A 24,658-nucleotide genomic window follows, 5' to 3' on the forward strand; every position below is an offset into this window, starting at 1 on the left:
TGGATGTCTCACTTCAGCTTCCGGTCCTGTGGCTTTCACAACCTAAGCAAGTCTCAGTGACATCCTCTGGTCCTTTCCTGTGGCCTAGAGGTGATCTGGATTCTTAAGCCTCTTCCTCAGCCCTCTCCCCAGCTCAGCCAAGGCTCCAGCCAGCTGCCGTGGTACTCCTAAGGAGATGTGCATCAGGACCCAGGGTACAGAGACTACTCCCTAATGGTTTCTTGCCTCTCCTTGCTCAGGTAATTCCCTGACGGATCAATGACAGCCAAACGATGACAAGTTGTGGCCAACAGTCCTTGAATGTGCTCACGGTCATTCTCTCATTGCTGTTCTCAGCAGGTAAGAAAGTCTCTGCTAAATTCATCCTCTTGGGATGGGAGCTAGGCCTGGGAGGAGACAATAGCAGCCATTGTGCATGGCCGGGGTAGAGTCAGAGGGTCAGGTGGGGGCCACACAGGAGGGAGTGAACACCTGAGAGAATGCAAGAAATCCCACTCACGTCTCTCTAGGAAGAACCCTAGGGGTCAGGAGGGCCAGAGTCACAGGATTTCTGCAAGGAAGGTGGTGGATGTGACATCTCAGCAAGCAGCAAAGGATAGTGGAAAGAGGACTGCATTTGAAGTCATAGGTCATGAGTTCAAATCTGAACTGTCCTTGTATAACCTTAGACAAGTCGTTTCCCCATCTCTGGCTTCAGTTTTCTCAAGTGAAAGATGATGGTGCTGTACCAGAAAGGTGCCCTCTGTCCCTAAACCTCTGATGCCATGAACTCACTTCTGTAAGAACAAGGTCTGTCTCTCTGCCCCACTACCCTACCACTATAGCCCCTGGGTTCCAGCCTCAACCCCTGCAAAGCAGGAAAGCTTGGAGTGGATGGCCAGCTCTCTTAAAGCCCAGGCAACATGGAGAGGCCAAGATTCTGGAGAAAACCCTATTTTAAATAGCACATTAAGGGTGGCTTATCTATTCAGGCCCAGAAGCCTTTTTTGCTCCTTGGAACCCCAGCTCAGTGTCTAAGAGTGTCTATTCTCCATCACTAGCAAACACCACTGACCTTTTACAAATGTATTTCTAGGCCTCTTGTCTCTTTTTCCTGGTGCCTAGACTCAGGTACTTACAAGGCTGTTTGTGCATCTCTTTCGTGGTTTCTTTCCCTGAGATGCGCAATGAAGTATCTCCCACAAAGAATGAGTCCCAGAGGCCACTGCCTGGATCGCTGTGCTGCTGACCCCCTGCCTGTCCCTACAGCCACGGAGAGGTGCAGTACAGGGAAACGAGCTGGAAGAGGCAGTGACAGCAGAACAGAGAGGGCCAGCAGGGTTGGGGAGAAAGATCCCAGCCAGGGGAGCTCGGACTGGTCCTATGACCTTCCCCAATCCTCTGTAAAAAGACAGGGGTAGGGAAGTCTACATGGCCTCAGAGATCCCTTCTATCTCTGGCATTCAGGTGCTGGGATTTGAGGTCCAGAGATCTGTGTTCAAATCTGGCTTCAACATCCTGATAGCCACGTGGCCTTGGAGAAGCCCTTTCCCTTGTCTTGGCCTGAATTTCCTCACCTGTCAATGAAAGGTTTGGCCTAAGGAACCTCAAAGGCTCCAACCAGCTCTAAATGAATGATTCGATAATCCAGATTCCCTTCAGCTCCCTGGACCCCACAGTCCTTTTCTCTGAACTACAAGATTGAACAAAGTGTCCTCTAAGGGACATTCTGGAACGTGGAGCCTAATTAATGTGACACTAATTATAACTCCCATTCCCATGGCCCTTGAAGATTTATAAAGCCCTTCCTCTCAATGATGTTGGAAGCCAGGTAAAACAGGCATCATTTTCCCCACATCTTACATATAGAGAAGGTGAGCCCCAGAGAAGGCGAATGATCTACCCCAGGTCACACAGCTGGCAAGAGCCAGACTGGACCTAGAATTCAGATTTCCTGACATCAGATCCCTGATGCCACCAACTGCAGGACTTCCCTGACTTTTCAAAATCTGTGGCACTTCCAGCATTTTGCTAAAAACAAAACAAAAAAAAAATCCTTCACAGTGGGAGAAGTCTGAGCATCTGACTGGAACTCATTGAAAATGACACAGAGTAACTGCAGATATGGACTCCTGCCCATTGCTTAAATATATTCATTAAGAGGCTGAGAAGATTCTCTATTTTTCTCCTTTCTCAGCCTTCCTTATTTTCCATAGTGGATCCTCCCTGTGGTGGAGGTAGGATTCTGTCTACCGAATTCACCTTTCATCCAGAGATTGAGGTTGACCCCATTAGTTTATAGAAGAAGAAACGCTGGGCCTTAATTTCCTTCACCTGCAAATTGAAATCAATGGAAGGGCCTGTCCAGCTCTATCTAGCGGGGTATGATAGGTTCAGAACTGCATGGGACATCGTCAAGCCCAACCACCCCACTTCGAAAATGAAGAAACTGAGGTCCGGGAACCCAAAACCTACTTCTGATCTTTACAATCTGAGTCACCCTGGGCAAATCACTGTGTCTCTGGAGTTCAGCAGAGATTGGACTCCACGGCCTCAGAGGGGCCTTCTGGCCCTGAGCCTGTGATTCAGGATTCAGACCCTGGCTTCTCACTGAAAATCTGTCGATTTCTTTATCACACTGATTTTAGCTAAATGTCCGGAGAAGGGCTTCAGCTTACCCAGGGTTGGAGAGCTATTAGGTAACGCACCTTGAAGCTGAGTTTTGTGCAGTTTGTGCTTTTCTGTGCAAAGCCAGACCGTCCAGCTCATCCACCCAAAGTCCAGATGTCCATCCAGCTATTTTGTCTCTACCAGCCACCAAGTATATACTGAGCACCTACCATGTGCCTGATTAGCATGGAGGGCACACAGTGAATAAGCTGTGGTCTTCGAATCAGGACTTTGGGCTGGAAGAGACCTTAGAAATTATCTAATCTGATCCCCTCTTTTTACAGAAAGGGAAACTGAGGCTCAGAGAGTGGGAGTGTCTTACCCCAAGGTTACCCAGGTACTAAGCAATGTAGGAAGTTGGAGGTCTTCTCACTCCAAAGAGCTCTAAAGGAGCCCCATTCTGGCTAGAGAGAGAAATCTTCACCTAGCTCCAATGCCTCCTCTTCCATGAAGTACTATTGGGCTACCCCCAAGTCATGAGTAATAGCTCCCTCCTCCAACCTCCTTTGTGTTTGGGGATCATAGAATTGGAGCTGGAAGGGCCCTCTGAGCTCCTCTAGTACAATTCCTTTATTTTACAGTTGGGGAAACTGAAACCCACAGAGTGACTTGCCCAGCATTACACAGTCAGTAAATATCTGAATTAGGATTTGCATCCAAATGTGACTGCAAATGTGGTAGGAGGTCAGAGGAAGGGGTGATATCAGCATCAACTCATCTCCAACAACTGGTCAGCTCCAGCATCAGCTGGATGAAAGCTGTGGGACTTAGGTGGACCTTGCAGGATGGTTATGGTCCATAGGAGGAAAGAGGAGGAAATTCCTAGGATCCTGGTTCTAGCACCAGGAGGACATCAAGTCCAACCTTACTTAGAGGACATCAAGTCCAACCCTATTATTTTTCAGATGAGGATACTGAGGCTCAGAGAGGTAAGAAAGTGACTTGCCCAAGGTCACACAGATGGTAACTAAGATAGAATTTGAATCCAGACTTCTGTGACTCCAAGTTCAGGGCCCTCCCTACTACATCAAGCTACCTTCAAAGGGAGTAAGGGAAGTAGACTGAGCCTTCATACTCAGAAATCACAAGGTCAGGATTCGGAAATTCTACCGACATGAATTAAGCACTTACTGCTTACCAACTCAGGAGTGAGAACTGTGGGGATACAAGGAAACAGAACACATAGACCCAGCCCTCATTAATAAGCTGGGGTGGGGTGGGGAGGAGTCTCGGAATAAGACAGGTGCGGAAATTGCTAAAATGTAAAATGAGAGATGATAAGTAGGCAAGAGGAGTGAAATGAAACTGGAGTCCAGATGAGGGTCAGATCCCTACTTCCCAGGGATCTGGGAAATCAGGGAAGGCTTCGTGGAGGAGGTAGCATTGGATAGGACAGAGAAAAGGGATGGGAAGCGAATCCCGGGCATAGGGAACAGCATGAACAAGGGAGGCAGAAACGACATGTTTTAGGAATAGTGAATCATCTGTTTTGTGTAGAACACAGAATTGCGATGCGGGGCAATGTGAGGTGAGGTTGGAGCTAGGCTGGGGAGGGCTCAAGAATGCGCTCTTTATCCAGTCGGTAGTACAGAGCCCCCCGGGCATTTCAGCAGGTGAGTTTTCGGGTCAGAACTGAGCGTGGGGAGGTGGCTCTGACTGGGGACGTAGCCCACCCCAGCGGGAGGAAGGAGGGCAAGCCCCGCTCTTCTCTCCAGGATAACACACTGAGTGAGAAGGCCAGCAATGGCCGAAGGCGCCCCGTCACAGAGCCCTTCTCGGCTTCTTTGTTTCGCAGCGCTGTCCGCACACTTCAGAGTCTGTGAGCCCTACACCGACCACAAAGGTCACTACCACTTTGGTTTCCATTGTCCCCGGCTTTCCGACAACAAAACTTTCATCCTGTGCTGTCACCATAACAACACGGTCTTTAAATACTGCTGCAACGAGACGGAGTTCCAGGCGGTGATGCAATTGAATCTCACCAGGCAATCCGAAGGCTACATGCATAAGTAAGTGGATTCATTGAGACCCCTGCTGATCCTTATCTTTAAAGGACCCCTTTCCAAAGGGTTTGGAGTCAGGCTTGACCTGGATGCAAAGCCCACCTCTGACTCTGCCCAAGCACTGGCGTCGCTCTCTGCCCTTCACTTTCCTCATCTGTAAAATGGGAATAATAGTCCCCAAACTACCTATTGCTACCATCCAACATTGTTATAAAGCAAAGTGCCAGATAAATGAGAATGACTGTTTGGGCATCCTTCCTTCCTCTGGCACCAGTGCCTGCCCCCTCCACACACACACACCCCAGGAGAAACATCAGCCCATTATATTGTTAGTTTATAAGACTAATCACCCAATACTGTCTGGCATTCGGTCCCCAAAGCTCATATAGCCTTCTGCCCAACATAACTCGAGAGGACACAGAACGATAATAGCGCTGTCAGAATTCCAAATGCTTTATAAACATTAACAAGCCCTAGCCAGGACCCGCTAAGGACGGGAGGCAAATGTGATCGTCACCTTGCTCCAGATGGGGAACACAGTCCCCGAGAGAGGCAAGTGGTGCCAGAATGAGAATTCCAGCGAAGGAATTTAATATGAAGAGGCAGAAAGCCGGCTGGAGGCTTGGCAGGCAGAGGGCTCCAACTTTTCAAATGGAGTGGAGAGGGGATTTTTTTTTAATCCTTATTTTTAAAACCATGTGTTTCTATAATCTGCATATTTGCATGTGATTTCACACTTAAGCTGCTGAATGTTTCAGTGTTTGGTTCCTGAAGCTCATTGAGCAAATTTCAAATGAACCATTTGTCTCCAAGAAAAGAGGGAATCATTGAGTCTTAGGATCATGAGCTCTTCAAATCAGAGCATCCTAGAATCTTAACATCTTAAACTACAGTGTCCTTGAATCTTAGATTTGGAATATCCTACAATCTTAGAATCTTAGAATTAGAGTATCCTAGAATCTTGGAACTAGGGTACCCTAGAATCTTAAAACTGGAGTCTCCTAGAATCTTAGAATTAGAATATCCTAGAATCTTAGAATTGGCATCTCCTAGAATCTTAGAACAGGAGTATCTTAGAATCTTATACTGTAGTATCACATAACCTTAGGTTATAGTTTCATGGAATCTTAGGATTGAATTATCAGACTCAGACTACAGTATCATAAATTTTTTAGAATAAAGTATATCTTACATACTAAATCTCATATAGTATATCTTATCCAGGTATCATAGAATTTTAGAATCTTAAAATCTGAGTATCTTAGAATTTTGGAATCAAAGAATATAAACTAACAAATCCAAATCAACAAATATTTAAGTACCTACCGGGTGTAAGGTGCTATGCTTAGAGGTACCTGGGATACAAAGACAAAAGAAAACTATTCCTAAGCTCTATAATCTGATCACAGGATCAGCGTATCTAAGTTTAAGAATTTATAGGTTTAACCTGTAAGTTTTGATCCAAGACCCAGCTTGAGAGAACTACTTTGTAAGCATAGTACAGAATGTCAGCACTGAGGGGGTTGGTGCTTAGAACAGAGAATGTCGGAGCTGAGAGGAGTCTTAGAAGAGGGAATGTCAGAGCTAGGAGTGGCCTTAGAACAGGGAATGTCAGATCTGGGAGGGAGCTTAGAACAGGGGATGTCAGACTGGGAAGAACCTTGTAGAATTAGAGAGGACCTTAGAGGTCATTTAGTAAGACCCCCTCATCTTACAGATGAAGAAACTGAGGCCCAGGGAAAGAAAGTAACTTGCTCTGCAGATCATACAAGTAAGCAGAAAGCCAGTATTCATACTTGGCCCTCCCAGAGCAACAATGCCCCCTCCCAATCGCTCACTGCCTCCGTGGATGTGAGTCACTGTCGTCTTTCATATTACTAACTGTTGGGAATGGTCCCTTTAACAGAGGAGAGCTGGGGGAGTAGAGCTTAGAGTGAGCTGAACTGAGCCAGTCTCCTTTCCCCACTCAGCCTCACCAAACCTCTCTGCTTCTCCTTGGCACATGAATCAGCCCCAGAGGCGGAGCTGGTGGCAGCCAAAAGGGTAACGAGCTTGGTGACGGATGCCTGATTTATTTGTGTTTTCTCAAAGAACAGAATGGCTTGTTTGGGTTGGGGCTGTTTGGCAGATGGAAATCCAGGCCAGGCTGCAGAAAATTGTCTGATGGGGGAGCTCACCAAAACAGAAACCAGGCTCCTTTGGGGGTCAGGTGGACGGCATGCAGGGCACTAAGGAAGGGAGAAGGGCATCAGAAGCACCTGATGTCAAGCATTGCCTGTAGGGTGTGCCCTGGGCAAAACACTAAACTTTTCTGTGCCTTGGTTTCTAAATTTGTAAAATGGGGGAAATCACTCAACAAGTATTTATCGAGTCCTTATTGTGACTTAGCCACCACTAAGCACAGGGGATACAAAAACAAAAGAAAAACAGTTCCTGCCCTCAAGGAGCTTATGTTCTAACTGGGGAGACAGCACTGTAATGGGAGAAATATCTCCTTTTTGAGTTCATGTAGTAGGTAACTGCTATAATCTGATCACAGGATCAGGGTATCTAAGTTTAAGAATTTATAGGTTTAACCTTTAAGTTTTGATCCAAGACCCAGCTTGAGAGAACTGCTTTGTAAGCATAAATAAATAAATAAATAACTCTATAAATAAATAAATAAATAAATCTGCCACAATAAATAAATCTATTAATAAATAAATAAATAAGTGAAATCTATAAATAAATAAATCTACCACAACGAAGAAAGTACAGATGTAAAAACCTAGGCTTTATTATGCTTAAGCACAGGTTCAGAGAGGTAGAAAAATCACCCCTGAACAGAGATTAGGATTTTTGGACAAGCTTTTATAGAGAAGATTGTATCTTAGAGACAGAGAACAAATTATTTTACATATTGCAATCTTGTACATTTTTTTAGTCTAGAAAATTAAGAAAAATAGATAGATTCATAACCCCATGATTCCTTCACTGTCATAAAAGCTGAACAAACTTAGTTGAGCAGAGCCATAATCTCATACATTCCCCCAAGGAAACAAACCTAATTAAACAAACTATATTGGTAAACTAAGTCAGACTACTGATTAAACTACATTTAGAAGGTTCCCAACTAGGCTGATGGAGGGGGGAGATTCACATGTCATAGCGGCTGTGTCAGTAGAATTCTTTCCTTAAATCAAATTACTTTGGAAGTCTCGAGTCCCTTTTTCTACTTCTTATCTGAGGAATGTTAAACAGTCTGCCTTCAACACTAGTATTCCATGAACCAGGTTTTGGTCAAATGATGCTAATGTCAATTGAAGACAGACTTCCAGTTAACCAAAGGTTGCAAAAGGAATGGTCCTGAACCCCAAACAATAAAAATTAACAAAAAAAAAAGAAATCAAAGGTGACAAATTATAATCACAAGCTCCTTGAGGATTTCACTTTTGTATTTGTATCCCCAGCACTTAACACGGTACCTGGTACACAGTAGAGGCTTAATCAATGCTTACTGATGAATTGATTGTCATCACTGGATACTTGTTCACCTACCTTACAGGGGTATTTTGAGGAAAGAGCTCTGCAAAATCTGCAGCTTTCAAGAAATGAAAGATATTGTTGGGAAGAGGGAGGCGATCAGAACCACTTCTGATTCTGCCTCTTCTGGGAAATTTCTGGCATTCCTCTCATTCACAGAGGGAGCCTGGTGCTCAGGAAAAAATCCCTGAACTTGGGATCAGGAGACAGAATTCACATCACAGCCATCATTTCCGAGATGCCGCTTCCCACTCCCCTCACCATCCTCACTGATCCCCTCTCACTGGAATTTTTCAAGTGAAGGCTAGATGACCACCTCTCAGGCGTGTTATAACAGAGGGATTTCCCCTTGGGTATAGGTTGGATGATATGATTGCTCAGGTCCCTCCCAGCTCTGAAATGTTTGCCTCCTTCTGAGTCCCTGATAGCCTCTCTTCTCTGGAGATGCCCCCGTTTGTCAAAGTCCCTCCTAAAACATGGTACTCTGTTCTCTGTGGATTACAAATACTCATTGACCTGTGATGGGCTCTACCACATAGAAACCATTGTCTAGATGATCTATTATCTAGGAAGACTTTCATCAATATCCACCTCCAATGCACTGCAGTGTCAGGGTGACCCTGGGCTCTCAAAATCTTAGAGCTTGGAGTCTAATCTTTGACAGGTCCTTCTGGGCTAAAACAGCATCAAGTCTGGACCCAATGATGAAGGATGTGTTTTGTGGTCCAAGGATCAGCTGAGCTAAGTTCCAAGTAGCTCATCATTAGATTGGCTACAGATGACTGAATTTTTCCACCAAATCAACTCTCAAAGCATCCTAAGTCATAGAGAGGCTGCTATCTGTATCAGTGGAGGGAGCACCCCCCCAAGAAAAACTCATGGTGAAATTGTGGTATCTCTCCACTGTCAGATCCAAAGGTGAACTGGAGAAGCTGTGGAAGTGACCTTTGAAGAGGGACCAGATGACATCCTGATGGATTGAAATAGCCCTTATAGAAAAATGCACACATGGGATATCTTTCCCTGACATGAGTTTAATTGCAGGGAGAAAGCTTATCTCTGCAGATCAATGATTTGCTTTCTGTTGTCAAAAAACATAAACTCTGTGGCCCAGCTTGATCCCCTTAATGTCTTCACTCCTCTATCCTCACCTTGAATATTTCTAAGTGACAAAAAATTCACTACCTGTCAAGGTAGACAATTTAATTTTTCATCTTAAGCTTAAATCTGCCACCTTGTGATTTCTCTAGGTTCTGCCCTCTAGGGCCAAGCAAGACAAGGTTAATCTCTCATCTGTGTGGCAACTCTTCAAATACTTGAAAATGGCCGCTATTCCCCCTCCCCCAAAGTATCCTCCGTCTCCATTTCCCTCAGGCAATCCTCCTATAATGTGGTCTCCTTTCCTCGTACTACCCTGGTCCCGCTCCTCTTGCTCCCCAACTCGTCAATGGTCTTCCTAAAAGGTGATTCTTAGAGCTGAACTCCAGATTCCACTGGAGTTGTCTAAGAGGAAAAGAGGTCAGAGGGACTCTCACCCTTTCTCCCTCTGGCCCCATAATACATACTGAGAGTCAGCACCAGAAAAGACTTGCTGGCTTTCCTTCTGAGCTGATGCCTGCAGAAAGCCCTTTGCTCTTTTATTTTAATATTATTTATCATGTTACTTCTAGATGGAAAGGCTATGTTTAGATGACCCCAGCTCCAGTTGGGCTGTTTTGGGTCAACTTATCAGCACTGGCTCTGTTGGAAGGTTAATAGCTCACAAATTGTTTTTAGAGACATATTTGTTTATTGCTTGGGACACTGAAAGAATTTTTGGCCAATAAATAACCCCCAAATATACTGGAAAGGCACATCTGTGGCTTCTAGTGCCCATTAGGGCATTCAGTTGAAAAGGGTTTCCTGCTACTGAGAGAGAGAGACAGACAGACAGACAGACAGACAGACAGAGACAGAGAGAGAGACAGAGAGACAGAGAGAGACAGAGAGACAGAGAGACAGAGAGACAGAGAGAGAGAGAGAGAGAGAGAGAGAGAGAAGCATCTGGAGAGGATTAATTTTCCAGATCACTTTTTTAAAGCAAAAATCTAGCTGTTCTAAATGATTTCTACCACGTAGGATCCCAAAGCTTGTGCCGTATTTCAGAAGGGACACTGCCAAGCTAGAAGTTGTCCCAAGGAAGGTGACTAAGATGGGAAGATGATAGAAATTGTATGAGGATTGATTGAAGAAACTGGGGATGTTTATCTAGTGTGCAAGTGGGAAGACTCAGATGGGACCCGCTTTGCTAACAGTCTTCACCTAGCTAAGAAATTGTCCTGGGGCAGACAGACTTGATGGATTCTGAATGGCTCCAGAGGACAGAGCTAGGACTTGACCACTTTTCAGGAATAGTATAGAGGAGATCCATGCTCTATGGAGGGGTCAACCTGGATGTCATACTAGAATGTAAGCTCAATGCGGGTAGGGAGAATCAAGGGTTTTGCACATGTTTTAAAATGTCCTTTTTTATTACAAACTTAATGAATGTCAATAAACAAACACTTCAATTTAAAAGGAAGAGCCAAAAAAAGGGGACAAGGTGGGGGTAGGGAGTTAGAGATGAAATTGTGACTCTCTGCCCTGCAGTGTTTGTTCACATGTAGGGAAAGGGAGGGACCTCTGATTTGACCAATGTGATAAACACCCAGTGTGGAAACTCTCTCTACTGATATGTATCGGCAACTTTTCGGTAATTTCTAGTTAGTCGTTTAAAGTTGGAAGGCATCTTAGAGGTCATTGAGTCCGCTCCCCTCATTTTACAGATGAGGAAACTGAGGCCCAGAGAGGTTGAGTGGTCAAGGTCAAAGAAGTGGAGAATGACAGGGCTGGGCTCTCTGACCCCAAATCCAGCATCGTTCCTCCTATGTCTACTCCGTGTTGGCTCGTCTTAGAGAGTTGAAAGAGTTGTTCCAGGTTACACAGCTAGTAAGGATCAGGGGAAATTTATTAAATATTAAACACGGTAAAATATTAAATTAGTATCGAAAGATTGATTAATGTTTTATTTTAATATTATTTATTGATATTAAAATTTAATTAATAAATTTCATTTATTAAATGCTCGCTATGTGCCAGGCACTGGGTGAAGCACCAGAATAAAATACAAGCAGAAAGATGGAACCTGCCCTCAAGGAGCCTACATTCTAATGGATTTGAGGCAAAGTCAGGATTTGAATTCATGTCTTCCCAACTCTAAGACCATTCTTCTATCCACTATACCACAGTGTATCTAGTACATAGTGACATTCCCTGTGATGTTGTTGTTCAATCATTTTTCAGTTGTGTCTGACTCTTTGTTAACCCCATTTGGGGTTTTCTCAGCAGAGATACCAGAGTGGTTTGCCATTTTACAGATGAGGAAACTGAGGCAAATGGGGTTTAGTGACTTGCCCAGGGTCACACAGCTAGTAAACGTCTGAGGCCAGAGTTGAACTGAGGCAGATGAGTCTTCCCGATTCCAGGTCTGACGCTCTATGTGCTATGGCATAGCCTAGCTGCCACCATATTCCCTGTACATAAGAGGTATTTCATGTAAGTTCCCTTCCACCTGAAGTTTGATAACATGCTTTGTAAAGGCTCTGTAATGAGATGGATGAATACTTTCATGTATCAATAATAATATTCAGACCTAACTTATATAACACAAGTTATATGGAACCTTTAAAGTCTGGAAGACCCTTTGTATTGTTCCTCATAACAGCCCTGTGAGATCGGTGCTATTAATATCCCCATTTTACAGATGAGGCAACTGAGGCCTGGGGTTGCCTCGTGATGGGTCACACTGCTAGTAAATGACTGAGGCAGGTTGAAAACTGACGCCTAACTCCAAGCCCAGCACTCTCTTTCTCAGCCACCACCTAGACAACCGTTATCCATGTGGGAACTCCACCAAGGTAGGCCGTGCCTCAGAATCACTTTCCTTCTCAGACGGTTGCCTGAGGCTTTGAGAAGCTGACTTGCTCCTACTCCCACAAAGGTAGAATTTGAACCTAGATCTTTCTGAGTCCAAACCCTGCTTTCATGGCGTTGCTTTTCAGTGGGCAGGAGCCCACTCAGCGCAGGTCAGAATGCTCCTGAGCCTGGGCACCTCTCGGCCCTCCCTCCCCTCTGCTGTCCCCAGGCTCCGACTACTCCTGGATGCTGACGTGAGGATTAAAACAAACCCTGACAGCCCCGCCAGCCAGGGAGGCTGCGCACGTGATTCCACCAGAAAACATTTATATTCAGGAAACTATAAAAGCAAGCTCTCCAGGAAGGGAAAATTGGAAGCAGGCCTGGGTCTGGGAAGAAAGGATTCCGTGCAGGCCCAGGCCTCTGTCAGAGAGGACACTTAAACCCCTTTTTGGGATGCCTGTTGGAGAGGGCGCAGGTGGAGGGAGGACTAGAGAGGGAGGAGCCCATGCACATGGCCCGGAAAGGCTGCAGAGGCCCCAGGGAGTCCTGCAGTGCCGTCAGTCAGCCCAGACGCGGCCAACCTGCACCCACATTTTCTCCCCTATTGGGTTTTGTTGATTGTTTCTAAAGCAAGATTCCACAGAGGAAAGTAGAAAAATAGCTCACATTTCTGGTGTTTGAAGGTTTGCAGAGTATTTTTTTCAGGTTAAATTTTATTTTATTTTATTTTATTTTATTTTCAGACCTGCCTTCTCTCCCTCCTGCCTCCCCCCCTTCCCCATTAAGAAAGTAAGATAAACAAACCCCGTCATAACTATGTATAGTCAAGCAAAACGAATTGCCACATTGGCTATGTCCAAACACAACACGTCTCTGCACTCCAAGTGTTTAGCCTTTCTGGCAGGATGTGGGCAGTGTGTTTCATCATGAGTCCTCTAAATCGTGGTTGGTGATTACACCAATCAGATTTCCAAATTCTTTCAAATCTCTTGGTCCATACAATATTGCTGTTACTGTCCTGCTCGCTTCCCACCGAATCAGTTCAAGCAAGTTTTCCCAGGCTTCTCTGAAACCATCCCCATCATCACTTGTTACAATAGCATCTATCACATTCATATACCATGGTGCATTCAGCCTTTTCCCAGTTGATGGGCAGCACCCCATTCAGTTTCCAGTTCTTACAAAGTGCTTTCTAACCATCAGCTCCTTTGGCAGGATCAAATCAGGACTAGAATGACAAGAAGAGGAGCCTAGAATTGGCTCAGGGCAATAGGGAGCCATTGAATACTTTTTAGCAGAAGAGTGACGTATAGGAAAAATTTTTGGTACCTGGAATCTGCGGCTCAGTTCACTGACAACTTGGAGAGTATCCAGAGTGGGTACAAATGAGGTTTTTTAAAATTAATTTATTTTGAATTATGTACAATCACTTCCATAAGCTTCTGAGCTTCATATTTTTCTCCCCCTCCCTCCCCACCTCCTCCCCAAGACAGCTTGCAATCTGATATAGGCTATACATATATATTCCTATTAAACATATTTTCACATTAGTTATATTGTAAGGAAGAATTAGAACCAATAGGAGGAACCACAAGAAAGAGGAAACAAAACTCAACAGAAGAGAAAAAAATAGCAAATAGTATGCTTTGATCTACCTTCAGATTCCATAGTTCTTTCTTCTTTGTGAATAGCATTTTCCATTATGAGACCTTTGGAGATGTCTTAGATCCTTGAATTGCTGAGAAGGGCTAAGTCCATCAACGTTAGTCATCGCACAGCGTGGCTGTTATTGTGTACAACGTTCTCCTGGTTCTGCTCACTTCACTCAGCATCAGACCATACAAGTCTTTCCAGGTTTTTCTGAAGTCTGCCTGCTCATCATTTCTTGTAGCACAATAGTATTCCATTACATTCATATACCACAACTTGTTCGGCCATTCCCCAATTAATGGGCATCCCCTCAATTTCCAATTCTTCACCACCACAAAAAGAGCTGCTATAAATATTTTTGTACATGTGAATCCTTTTCCCATTTCTATGATTTCTTTGGGATACAGCCCTAGAAGTGCTATTGCTGGGTCAAAGGGTATGCACATTTTGACAGCCCTTTGGGCATAGTTCCAAATTGCTCTCCAAAATGGTTGGATCAGTTCACAACTCCACCAACAATGCATTAGTGTTCCAATTTTCCCACATCTTCTTCAACAGATAAATGAGGTTTTGAGCAGACTAGAAACCAACATTGAGGAGAGTCAGCTCATAGAATCCTAGGCCTAGAACTGAAAGGAACCTTTGAGGCTAGAAAGACCACCCCACTTCATTTTGAAGATAAGAAAACTGAGACTAAGCAAGATTAAGAGACTTCAGAGAGCATAATTAATTTAAACCTGGAGGTGACCTTAGAGGCCATTGAATCTAACCTCTCCCATTTTACAGATAGGGAAACTGAGGCCCAGAGGGGCCAAGGGATGGAAGGGTAGAAAGGTCATTAATGGTGATCTCCTTTCCCTGCTTATTCTACAGAGAAGGAAACTACATCAAAGGGAGAGGAGGTGACCTTGCCCAGACAGGCAGCAAATGTTACAAGCAGGATTTGAACTGGACTCTGGATCCAGCCTTCTTTTCATTGTATCTTGAGACTCCTGCCTCAGTTTCTTCCTCTGTAAAACTTGACCTCAAATTCCCCTCCTGGGTCTGAATCCATGGCAAGTCACCCAGCTAGTCAGCAGCAGAAGCAGGAATTCGTGGGGTCCTAGAGCTCAAAGGGACCTCTCATTTACAGATAAGGAAACTGAGGCACCCAGTGAGGTCAAGCATCTTGCTCAGGGTTACACAGCTAGTGAGTATCAGAGGGCAGGAATCAAACCCAGGGCTTCCTGATCACCCCTCTGAAGGAAGAGACAGGTCCTGGCAACGGTCCTTAAGTTATTCTCATGTGGAAGAGGCATTGACTTTTTTCTGCTTGGCCCCAGAGGGCAGAAAGGGAGCATGCTGGGCACACTGGTTTCCTAGGCTCTAAGTGGACATATGGTCACCACCTTGTGTTCCTTAATGGTCCTAAAGCTTGTGAGAGGCAAGCTTTCTGGGGGGCTGCCCAGATCCAGAAGGGGCTGTCCTGCACTGTCTGCAGAGGCTGGCAGCCATCAGCCCTTTTGGGGGGTGCTTTGGGCTGGGTGCCCTTGGGGATCCCATCCAAACGGTGACATTCTTTGAGCCTGAGAGCCTTGGCCTCAAGCTTCCAATCTGAAGAGCATTGAACCCTAGAATCTCAGATTCAGGGGCTGAGACGCTACATGGACACAGAGGGGAAGATGCCCCCTAGTCCTCTGGAGGTGCAGCTGCTAAGAGAGGCCAAGCCTGGGGTTCCGGGAAGAGAAATGTGACAGGTGAGTAAAGTTCTGAGGAGATAGTAATACTGAGCCACAGAAGACCTTTGAGCACAAGAGCGTAGCATAAGAAAGATTATTCTGACAGAGGAGTGAAGAAGTGAAGGATGGATCAGAACAGGAAAGAGGTGAGGCAGAAGGACCTGAAGGGACTGTCGAGGCAGGCACTAGGGTGGAGAAAGAACAGAAATAGTCACAGGACCTGGGTTCAAAACCTGCCTCTGACACTTCTTAGCTGTGACCTTGGGGTGGTCATTTGCCCTCTGAGCTTCCATTTTTTTCAGCCACAACATGAAGGGGTTGGGCCAGACCTCAGAGGTCCCCTCTAGCCCTTCACGGCTCTCTGAGCCTCAGCTTCCTCAGCTATAAAATGACCAGGTTGGACCAGATGGTCTCTAAGGCCCCTGCCAGAAGCCAAACAGTGATTCTTGGTGATTCTGCTCCTCCCTTGGGATCCTCTCCCTCTTCTCTCTCTCTTCCTTTCTTTTTTCCTTCTCTCTCTCTCTCCATATCTCCCTTCCTTTCTCTTTTTTCTTCTGTCTCCTCTCTCTGCCTCTCTGTCTCCTCTCTTCCTTTCTTTCCCTCCCTCTCTCTCCATCTCTCTCTCTCTCTTTCACTGTCTGTCTCTCTATCTCGTCTCTCTATCTCTCCTTCCCCATTCCTTCCTGCTCCTTCTAGGACACTGCTCAGCAGGGAGATCCACCTATCTCACCTATCTTCAGTCTCTCCCTCTGTACTGATGCTTCCCCATCTGCCTACAAATGTGTTCAAGTCTCTGCAATCCTTTTTTTTAAAAGCCTTCCCTTGACTGTTCTAGCTCCTAGGACTGTGGTCCCATCTCTCTCCTTTTTTTCAGTGCTAGGTTTCTTGACAAAGGTGGCTCCACCAAAGGCTTCTACTTCCTCAGCCCCACTCCCCACACTCCCCTCCATCCTCAGCCATCTGGCTCCCACCCCCAGCCCCAGCCCCACTCCATAGAAACTGCTCTCTCAAAGGTCACCAGCCACCTCCTAATCACCAGCCCTAGCAGCCTTTCAAGGATCCTTGTCCTCTTTATCTTCTGCTATGCTGCTGGCACCCCACCTCCATACTGTTTTCTCCTTCTGTTTTAGAAACACCACAGTTTCTGGGTTCTCCCCCTGACTGCCCAAGCAGCCCTCCTGTCTTCCCACCCAATGGAGGCACTCCCTAAGGATTTGTCCCCGGGTCCTCCTCTCCTCTCCTCTATTCTCTGTTCTCTTTTTTCAGTCTCTCCCCTGAGAGGTAGAAGGAAAGGGATGAGGAGACAGCCCAGGGGGACACCTATGCAAAAGTGTGGAGGCTGGAGATAGACTATAGAGCACAAGGAACAGAGCTATTTGGCCAGAACATAGAGAATTTGTTGAGGGGAGAAAACATGGAATCGTTTCAGAAAGACATAGCGAGGCCAGACTGGAAGAGCTTCAAATGAGCAGGGGAAGCCACTGACACTCTTGAACCAGAAGGATGACGACGCGATGAGGCCGAGAGGGCAGCAGGGCCTGGGCCTTGTCTGGACTTTCTCCCTCCTCCCCACATGCAGCGCTTGGGCATCGCTACATGAAAGAGGCAGACAGTGTAAGGGGATCTGGTGTCCATACATGGGGCACCTATGACCTTCCCACCCATCCCTCAAGTGCATCGTGGCCCTTCAAACACTCTCCCTTCTCTAAGACACACACACACACACACACACACACACACACACAATACATAAACACAAATACACACACACACACACATACACATGCACGCCAATACACATACCTACACACTCACGTATACATGAAAACACACACAAATACACACACATAGATGCACAACCACACTGGAAGAGTTGCCACCTTCTCCCCTGGGAGATGTACAACATCCCAGAACAGTCACCAGAGGGTTGGCCAGAGGTGGCTCAGACCCATCCTGCTTTGCTTCCCAATCAGGCCTCGGCTAAGAAGTCACACATCTGCCGGTCTCACTCTCTCCCTCCTGAGACCAAACGTTTCTTGTTGAACACTAACTCCAACCACCATGTATCTTTCTCTCACCTTCTGGTTCCTTGTAACTGTGGAGGAAATCAGAACCCTATGGGAATGAGATGAAGTAGATGGCCCGCCTGTCATCCTGTCTGCCACTGTGGTTGTCCCAAAGATGTGTTCATTTTCCCTATAGATGAGCCCCAATTCCAATACTTTCATCCAACATAACACAAAAGTCTGTATGCCCCCTTGAAGGCTTCTCCCCCAGCCTGGCACTCTCCTTTGCCTTGGAACAGCCTAGAGTGACCGCTGCCATAGGTTCTGGGATAATCCTCTAAGCCTGCTTTCAGAACACCATAGCTCATGAGCCCCCACCAGGAGTAGCCTTGCCATTTACATTCAGCCAAGTAGAAACAATTAGCACTTTGAAAAAACATTTACTAAGATTGTATAATAAGAACAGGTGTTTGTGAGTAACCTCCCCCTACCACCTCCACCATAAACCTGAGGCAGATTCTCCCACTAAGATATACAGGGAGAGTGAGCAAAAGCTTAAATATGATTGTAGTGAGACACAGGTGCAGGGAACACGTCTGGTTGTGGCAAATTACAAATCCTTTTACTACAGGGACGAGAAGTCCTTTTTCCTTCCCGGGAGTCCTCCTGGTCCTCCCCCAGGTGCAGCAGCCCTGCAGGGTGGCTTGCTTCTTTGGGTTCCCAGGGTCTGCTCTTTACAGCCAGCCTCTGCTGACAGGTGGGCTGTCTCTTGAAGCTGTTGTCTGCCTTGATCGACATTTCTGTGGCCATATCTGCTTCAAAGATGATGAGGGAGTCTCCGAGGGTCCCTCAGTTTGGGCCTTGGACTCTTCAAACTGCTGGGGAAGGTGGCTCCGGGCCAAATGGCTGCCAGACCCGAATGGGGGGCAAAGTGAAGACAGAAGCCTCTGCTCCAATCCTTGACTACTTACCTCTCTCTTAGACTGTTTAAAGCCCTCAAAGGGCATGACTAATTTGCTTCCTTGAATTCCACTGTAGAAAGGGGTTCCCACATCATAAATCAGATCAGCCCAAGGGGTCACCTTGGGACCACCCAGTTATCTAGTCTTTGCTTCCTGTGACTATGGCAACTGAGGAGTGCTGGGAATCCCCTTCTTTAGAAGTCCCTTTATCTACCTGTAGGATAGTTATCTGACACTAAACTGAAAAGAAATAGGGCAGGATAACAATGTAACCTAGAACCATTTCTATCTAAGCCTTGTTGAGCATAAAGACAAGAAGAATAAAAAGGTGCCAACCACAAATGACAAATATCTGTAGAAACAGACCTGAAATCTCCTTGAGGATGGGACAAATGAGCTTTCCTGGGACCAGGCCACCATCCCAGGTTAAACTGTGGCCCACCATTACTTGAGTGTAGCATAACCCCAAAAAACCTGACGACATTTTAACGGCGTTCACTGTAGCAGACTCCTAATGTCCATGATACTTAGTGGGGTGTGGTGGGGAGAGTAGGAATAGCAGTCAAAATATAGGGAAGAATCCAAACCACAGGGGAATAGGATGAGGTCCAATCTAATCCAATAAACATTTATTAAGCACCTACTATGTGCCGGGCACTGTGCTAAGCACTGAGGATACAATTAATAAAAAGACAGTCCCTACCCCTCAAAGAACTTATAACCTAATGGGGGAGGGGGAAGCCAACACACAAAAGGAGGCAGGAAAGGGGGAAGACAGAGGGTACCCATTCCCTCTGGCAACTTGTTCTTTCCAGTTGAAACCAGGAAGAGCAGCAGATACAGAGTGGAGTGAGCCAAATGACTAGTTTCTGCCCTCTATAAAGGAAGGCGTTGGGAGGAGTTAGGTATAACTCCTGCCCACCAATCAGAGGGGAGAAGAAACTGAGAGAGGTAGTGTCAATCAAGGCTTGCATTCAGTCGGAGGTGATGAATTTAACCTGGGAGGGGGCATCTTATTCCCTGGGGTTGAAACCAGACAGATAAGCAATATCGTCCCCATTACCTCTTCAATTGAGTTGTCTCACAAGGATGCTTTCCGTGAGCCAACTAAGCCTTAAATCCTAATGCATCTATTTTCAGTTATGGAAAAAGAGCCATTTTCTCCACCTGCAAAATAATCCACAGAACATTAAATATAAATGAATCACAGCAACTTGGTCAGGGACTATAATTATCCAAACTCCATCAAAAAAAATATTAATAGAAACATTATAAATAATAACTGGCATTTATCTGCATGTCGGGGATTAATAAGCCCTTTGTTTACCTCATCTCACTTGACTTATTATTGAGCCATGCTTCTATTAATGTATACGCAGGGAATCAATTTTTTGACCCCAGGTGTAAACTTTACATTTATTCCTTTTAAATTCCATTTTATTTGATTTAGTCCAACATTCTAGCATATTGAAATTTCCTTTTGGATCTGGACTCTGTCATCCCAAGTGATAGCCCTCCCTCCCAGCTTTCCAGGTGCATAGATGCAATGATGTCACCAAGCATGCCTTCATCGGAGTCTTTGACAAAGACTATGCCCATCACAGGAACAGGGACAGATCCCTGAGGCACTTCTCTGGAGACCTCCCTCCACATTGACATCTTTGGACCAAGCTCCAGGCCCTTGGTGGATTCCACCACATAGGCCAACATGCCTTCTTGCTGACTCAGCTCCCCAACTCTTTCTTAATTAACACAAAGAGGTGCCTCATTTCTCTGTGTGTCAGAAACAGATGCTATTTACAAGGAGCAGATGGGAAGCCCACATTCAGAGCGGTTAATAAATCCATGCCTGAAAGTCGCCACATTCTAAAATAACCCTGGTTCAGTCTGAGCGATGCTGAAAGGAGCCCACCCTTCGCTGTTGGCACCGTGATTTCCATCCATTCAGTTAACCCCCTGCTCGAGCTCTCTGTCCACTGGGCTCAGCTAACAAGGGAGACTTCATGAAGGCAGGGGCCAGAAGCGATGTCAGAGGGCATCTCGTCCAGCCCTTTCATGTACCAGGAGTACCCTCTTCAATGGAGGTCACAGATCCCGGTAAAGGAGATGCACCTTAGAAATCAGAGTCCAACCCCTTTATTTTACAGATGGGGAGACTGGGCGAGGCTTAGAGAGGGGGACGTGACCTGCCAACATGCACAGAGGTAGAGAGGTCACACTTGACCCCGGGTCTCCTGACTGCTGACCTTACTCTCTTACTACATCATCTGCTACTTGAAGACCTCCAGTAACAGGGAGCTCACTAGCTCAAAAGCTATTTAGTACATTTTTGGACAGCTCTAATGGTCACCTTTTTTGGTGAGGCAATTGGGGTTAAGTGTCTTGCAGCTAGTCACACAGCTAGTGAGTGTTATGTGTCTGAGACTGGATTTGAACTCAGGTCCTCCTGACCCTAGGGCCGATGCTCTATCCACTGCGCTAATGGTCACTTCTTGAGAGAGATCTTGAAGGACAGCAAGGGAGAGGTCGTTCTATGTAAGGCTCAGCATCAGCAAAGGGGCAGACATAGCTGAGCATGGCACATTAAGAGGGCATTGTGTGATGGCAGCAAAGCGACTTGCCATGGGTCACACAGCCAAGATGTATCAGAGGCAGGCCTTGAGCCCAGGCGTTGACTCCCAGGCCAACTTTTTACTCACTTCACCACACAGGTCCTCATGGACGTTGTCTCCGCCATTACCCCCACCATCGGCTCCTTCTCTGGCCCTGATACAGCAATTGATGGTTTACAAAGTACTTTACATACTTGATCTCATTGAATTCGCCGCCCCCCCCTTCCTTGAGCCTCAGTTTCCCCTTCTGTAAATATGAAAGAGCTCAGTCAGACTGGCTAATGAGTGAAGGCAGAGGGCAGTGTCCCTTCTCACTCCAGTATCTTCTGGGGTAATGCCCATTTTTCTCTTTCTCTCGGCAGCAACTACACAGCCTTGCTGGGCGTCTGGATCTACGGCTTCTTCGTGGTCATCTTGCTGGTGTTGGACCTTTTGTATTACTCGGCCATGAACTACAATATCTGTCGAGTTTACCTGGCGCGATGGGGGATCCAGGGGGCGTGGATGAAGCAGGGCCCCGGCCGCTGGAGTAAGCCGGCGCAGGGTCCGAGCCCCGCTCAGCCTCCCTCCCCGGGAGCGGCGCCCCCAGCCCCTGCTGCCTCTGCCTCTGCGGCGCCCCCCTCCCAGGCAACACACGCCGTCAGAGGAGACATGCTAAGCCCACCGCCGCTCATGTCCTTTCCGAGCTCCTCTGCCTGGTAAGTGCGCCGAAGACGCTGGAGACGGGTGAAGCCCAGTGGGGGCTGGGCTCCCTTTCACAGGCTGCTGCGGTCCGGGAGGGAGGTCCGTCCTGGGGGCTGGCCCCGGATCGCTCTCCACCTTGGTCAGGACAGGGACGTATGCCTGTATCCTCCAGTCAGAAAGACCCGCATTTAGGATCATAGAGTTATAGGACAAAGCGACCTTCGAGGTTATGGAGGCCAACCCCCTCATTTTGCAGAGGGGGGAACTGAGGCACAGACAGAAGTCACTTACCCAAGGTCACACAGTAACTAAGAGAAGAATTTGATACTGAGTCCTTTGACGCCAAATCCGGCCCTCTTTCATTTCTAGCATATCTTGAATTTTATAGAGCGATTTCATGGGAGAGGTAATAATAATAATAATAATAACTGACATTAATATAGGGTTTTAATGTCTTCAAAACACTTCACTTATGATCTCATTTAACACTGGCATTTGAGGTAGGTGTGACAGCTGTTATCCCCATTTTACCGATGAGAAAACTGAGACACACAAAAAATTAAGTGATTTGCCCGGGTTCACATAGCTAGTAAAATTCAATGGCAGGATTTGAACCTGGGTCTTCCAGACTCTGAGGGCAATAATACGTTTGCTATGCCACCCTGAAGGTAGACACCACACATGATGCTACCTCTCAGAGGAAGACCTGGTCTATATCTCCCAATAATCATAATTAATAATGAGGATAATGCTCCCAGCTGCCATTTTTTTCTGGCATTTCCTGGCCACTGTATGAGGGATGTAGCGAAGAGATGATTGTTCTCACTTTAGAGATGGCAACACCGTAGAAAACACATGGCCAAGGTCTCCCAGAGAGCCATCCCAGACCTGGGGCTCACAGCCTGATCTCCTGATTTCAGGCCCAGTGATTTGCCCACTGCTTCTCACTGCCTCCACAAGCTGGTGATAGAAATTTCGTCCACAATGACTTCTTTCTTGAGGTCATTTGCCTTTAGCGGTCTTGGGTACATTCACCCAAACTGTCCTTTAAATAGGTGGACCGTCTAAATGTCTCCTTCTAAGGCCCTTCCCAGCCCTGCCATTCCATGTTCTAAGGTTCCCTCCCAGTTCTGACATTTCCTGTTCTAAGGCTCCTCTCAGATCTAATATTCCATGTTCTAAGGCCCTTCCCACTTTGGACAATCTAGAATAAATAGAATCAGAAACACTCTTCCGTAAATAAGGATTCCTGCAGGCCACATATTGCCAGTTTTAAAATGTAATGTTATCTATCTTTTATTGTGTTTTTATTTATTTTGTTAATATTTCCCAATCATATTTTAATCTGGTTGGGGCCACACTCAGGAAGGTGGGTATGTTTAACACCTCTTGTCTAGAATGTCAAATGATAGCATTCCAGAATTCATACCGAATATTTTCAGAATCTCTTCCAACGTTCCTGCATCATTCATAATTCCTAATGGAAATAATAGTAGCTTGTCTCCTTCTAGCATCTTAAGATTTACTGACCAAAAAAAAAAAAAGATTTACTGACCCCTTTGCTTCCAACAAATCTGTGAAATGGGTTATACAGTGCTCATAATCCCTATTTTGTAGCTAGGCAAACAGAGATCAGAGAGGGCCAGTGGTTTGTCTTGGGCCCCAGGCTGGGATTCAAAGACCGGGCTTCTGATTTCAGATCCAGGGGTCTTCCAAGTTACTCTATGTCCCCTTCCATTGCTTAGAGAGGTTCCTATCTCAATCGTATCATGGAAAGGGCACTGTCTCAGAAGATCTGTGTTCAAACCCTGGTGCTAATACTAACCAATTGATTTGTGTTCATGTCCTATTGAGATTGTAAAGCTCTTGAGGGCCTGATACTGACCGTTGGGCACCGTTCCTTGTATGCACTTATTAAGTGCTAAATGTTTGCTTTGAAGCACCTCTTAGAGGCACGGTGGTGGAGGGGAAGGGACCCTGGCAAGAGGGTGGGAGCCTCTGGCCTCACATCCCCCATCTGCCAGTTAAGGTAGGAATGATAAAAATGCAGGTGACCGTGAAGAGGAGAGTTCTCTAGCTAGCAGGGTACAGCTTACGAAGCAGTTTCCTTCCTGAGTGACCTGTCTATGCCCCCCTGCGTGGCCTAGGCTAGGCAATGCTACTCTCGGGAACACAGCTTTTTCACCTGAAAAATCAATTAATCTATTAGTATTTATTAAGCACCTACTAAGTGCCAGGCGTTGTGCTAAGCACTGGGAATACAAAGAGAGTAAAAAGAGTCCCTGCCCTCAAGGAGCTTACAATCTAATGAGAGAGACAACATGCAAACAAATATATACAGAGCAACCCAAATATGGCTTTAATGTTAAGTAATTAACAGAGGGAAAACACTCGAATTAAGAGGGGTTGGGGAAGGCTTCCTGGAAGAGATGAGAAAATGATAAGTTGGACTAGTCCAGGGTGGGGAACCTTCAGCCTCAAGGCCTCGTGCCGCCCTCCAGGTCCTCAAGTGCAGCCCTCCTCACTTGACCTAGAAGGCTGCCACGTGGGGCCTCAAAGCCGAAGGTTCCGCACCCTGGACTAGACTCCAGTCACTGAGGCCCCTTCCAGCTCCCACGACAGGTCTCACAGCTAGTAAAGGCCAGGGACAGGGGCAGGCTTGAAAGCAAGGCCCCAGGACTCCAAACCCAGCCCTCCTCCCACTTTTCTTTGCCAGCTCCCTTCTAGCGAGCTTCTTGGAGGGAAGCTAAGTGACATCTGCCCCTTCTCCGGAGAAACAAAGAAAAACAGCAGGGCTGCCCTTTGTCAGAAATCCTGCTCTGTAATCTGTCTGAGGGACTCAGGTGTGTGTGTGTGTGTGTGTGTGTGCGTGTGTGTGTGTGTGTGTGTGTGTGTGTGTGTGTGTGTGTGTGTGTG

General features: G+C 46.2%; 1 protein-coding gene across 1 annotated transcript in view; it reads left to right on the forward strand.

Annotated features, from left to right (window-relative positions):
* The first annotated feature begins 257 nt into the window (after positions 1–257).
* Positions 258–24,658, forward strand: part of SHISAL1 (shisa like 1) — a 48,990-nt gene continuing 24,589 nt past the window's right edge. Inside the window, exons 1-3 of the mRNA XM_027854235.1 lie at positions 258–339; positions 4,445–4,658; positions 21,421–21,756. Of these exons, the coding sequence (XP_027710036.1) occupies positions 273–339; positions 4,445–4,658; positions 21,421–21,756 (617 nt within the window). The 5' untranslated portion in view covers positions 258–272. The remainder of the gene's footprint in view (positions 340–4,444; positions 4,659–21,420; positions 21,757–24,658) is intronic.

Source organism: Vombatus ursinus, unplaced genomic scaffold (genome assembly GCF_900497805.2).
Source record: "Vombatus ursinus unplaced genomic scaffold, bare-nosed wombat genome assembly UNPS02010394.1, whole genome shotgun sequence".
NCBI lineage: Eukaryota > Metazoa > Chordata > Mammalia > Diprotodontia > Vombatidae > Vombatus > Vombatus ursinus.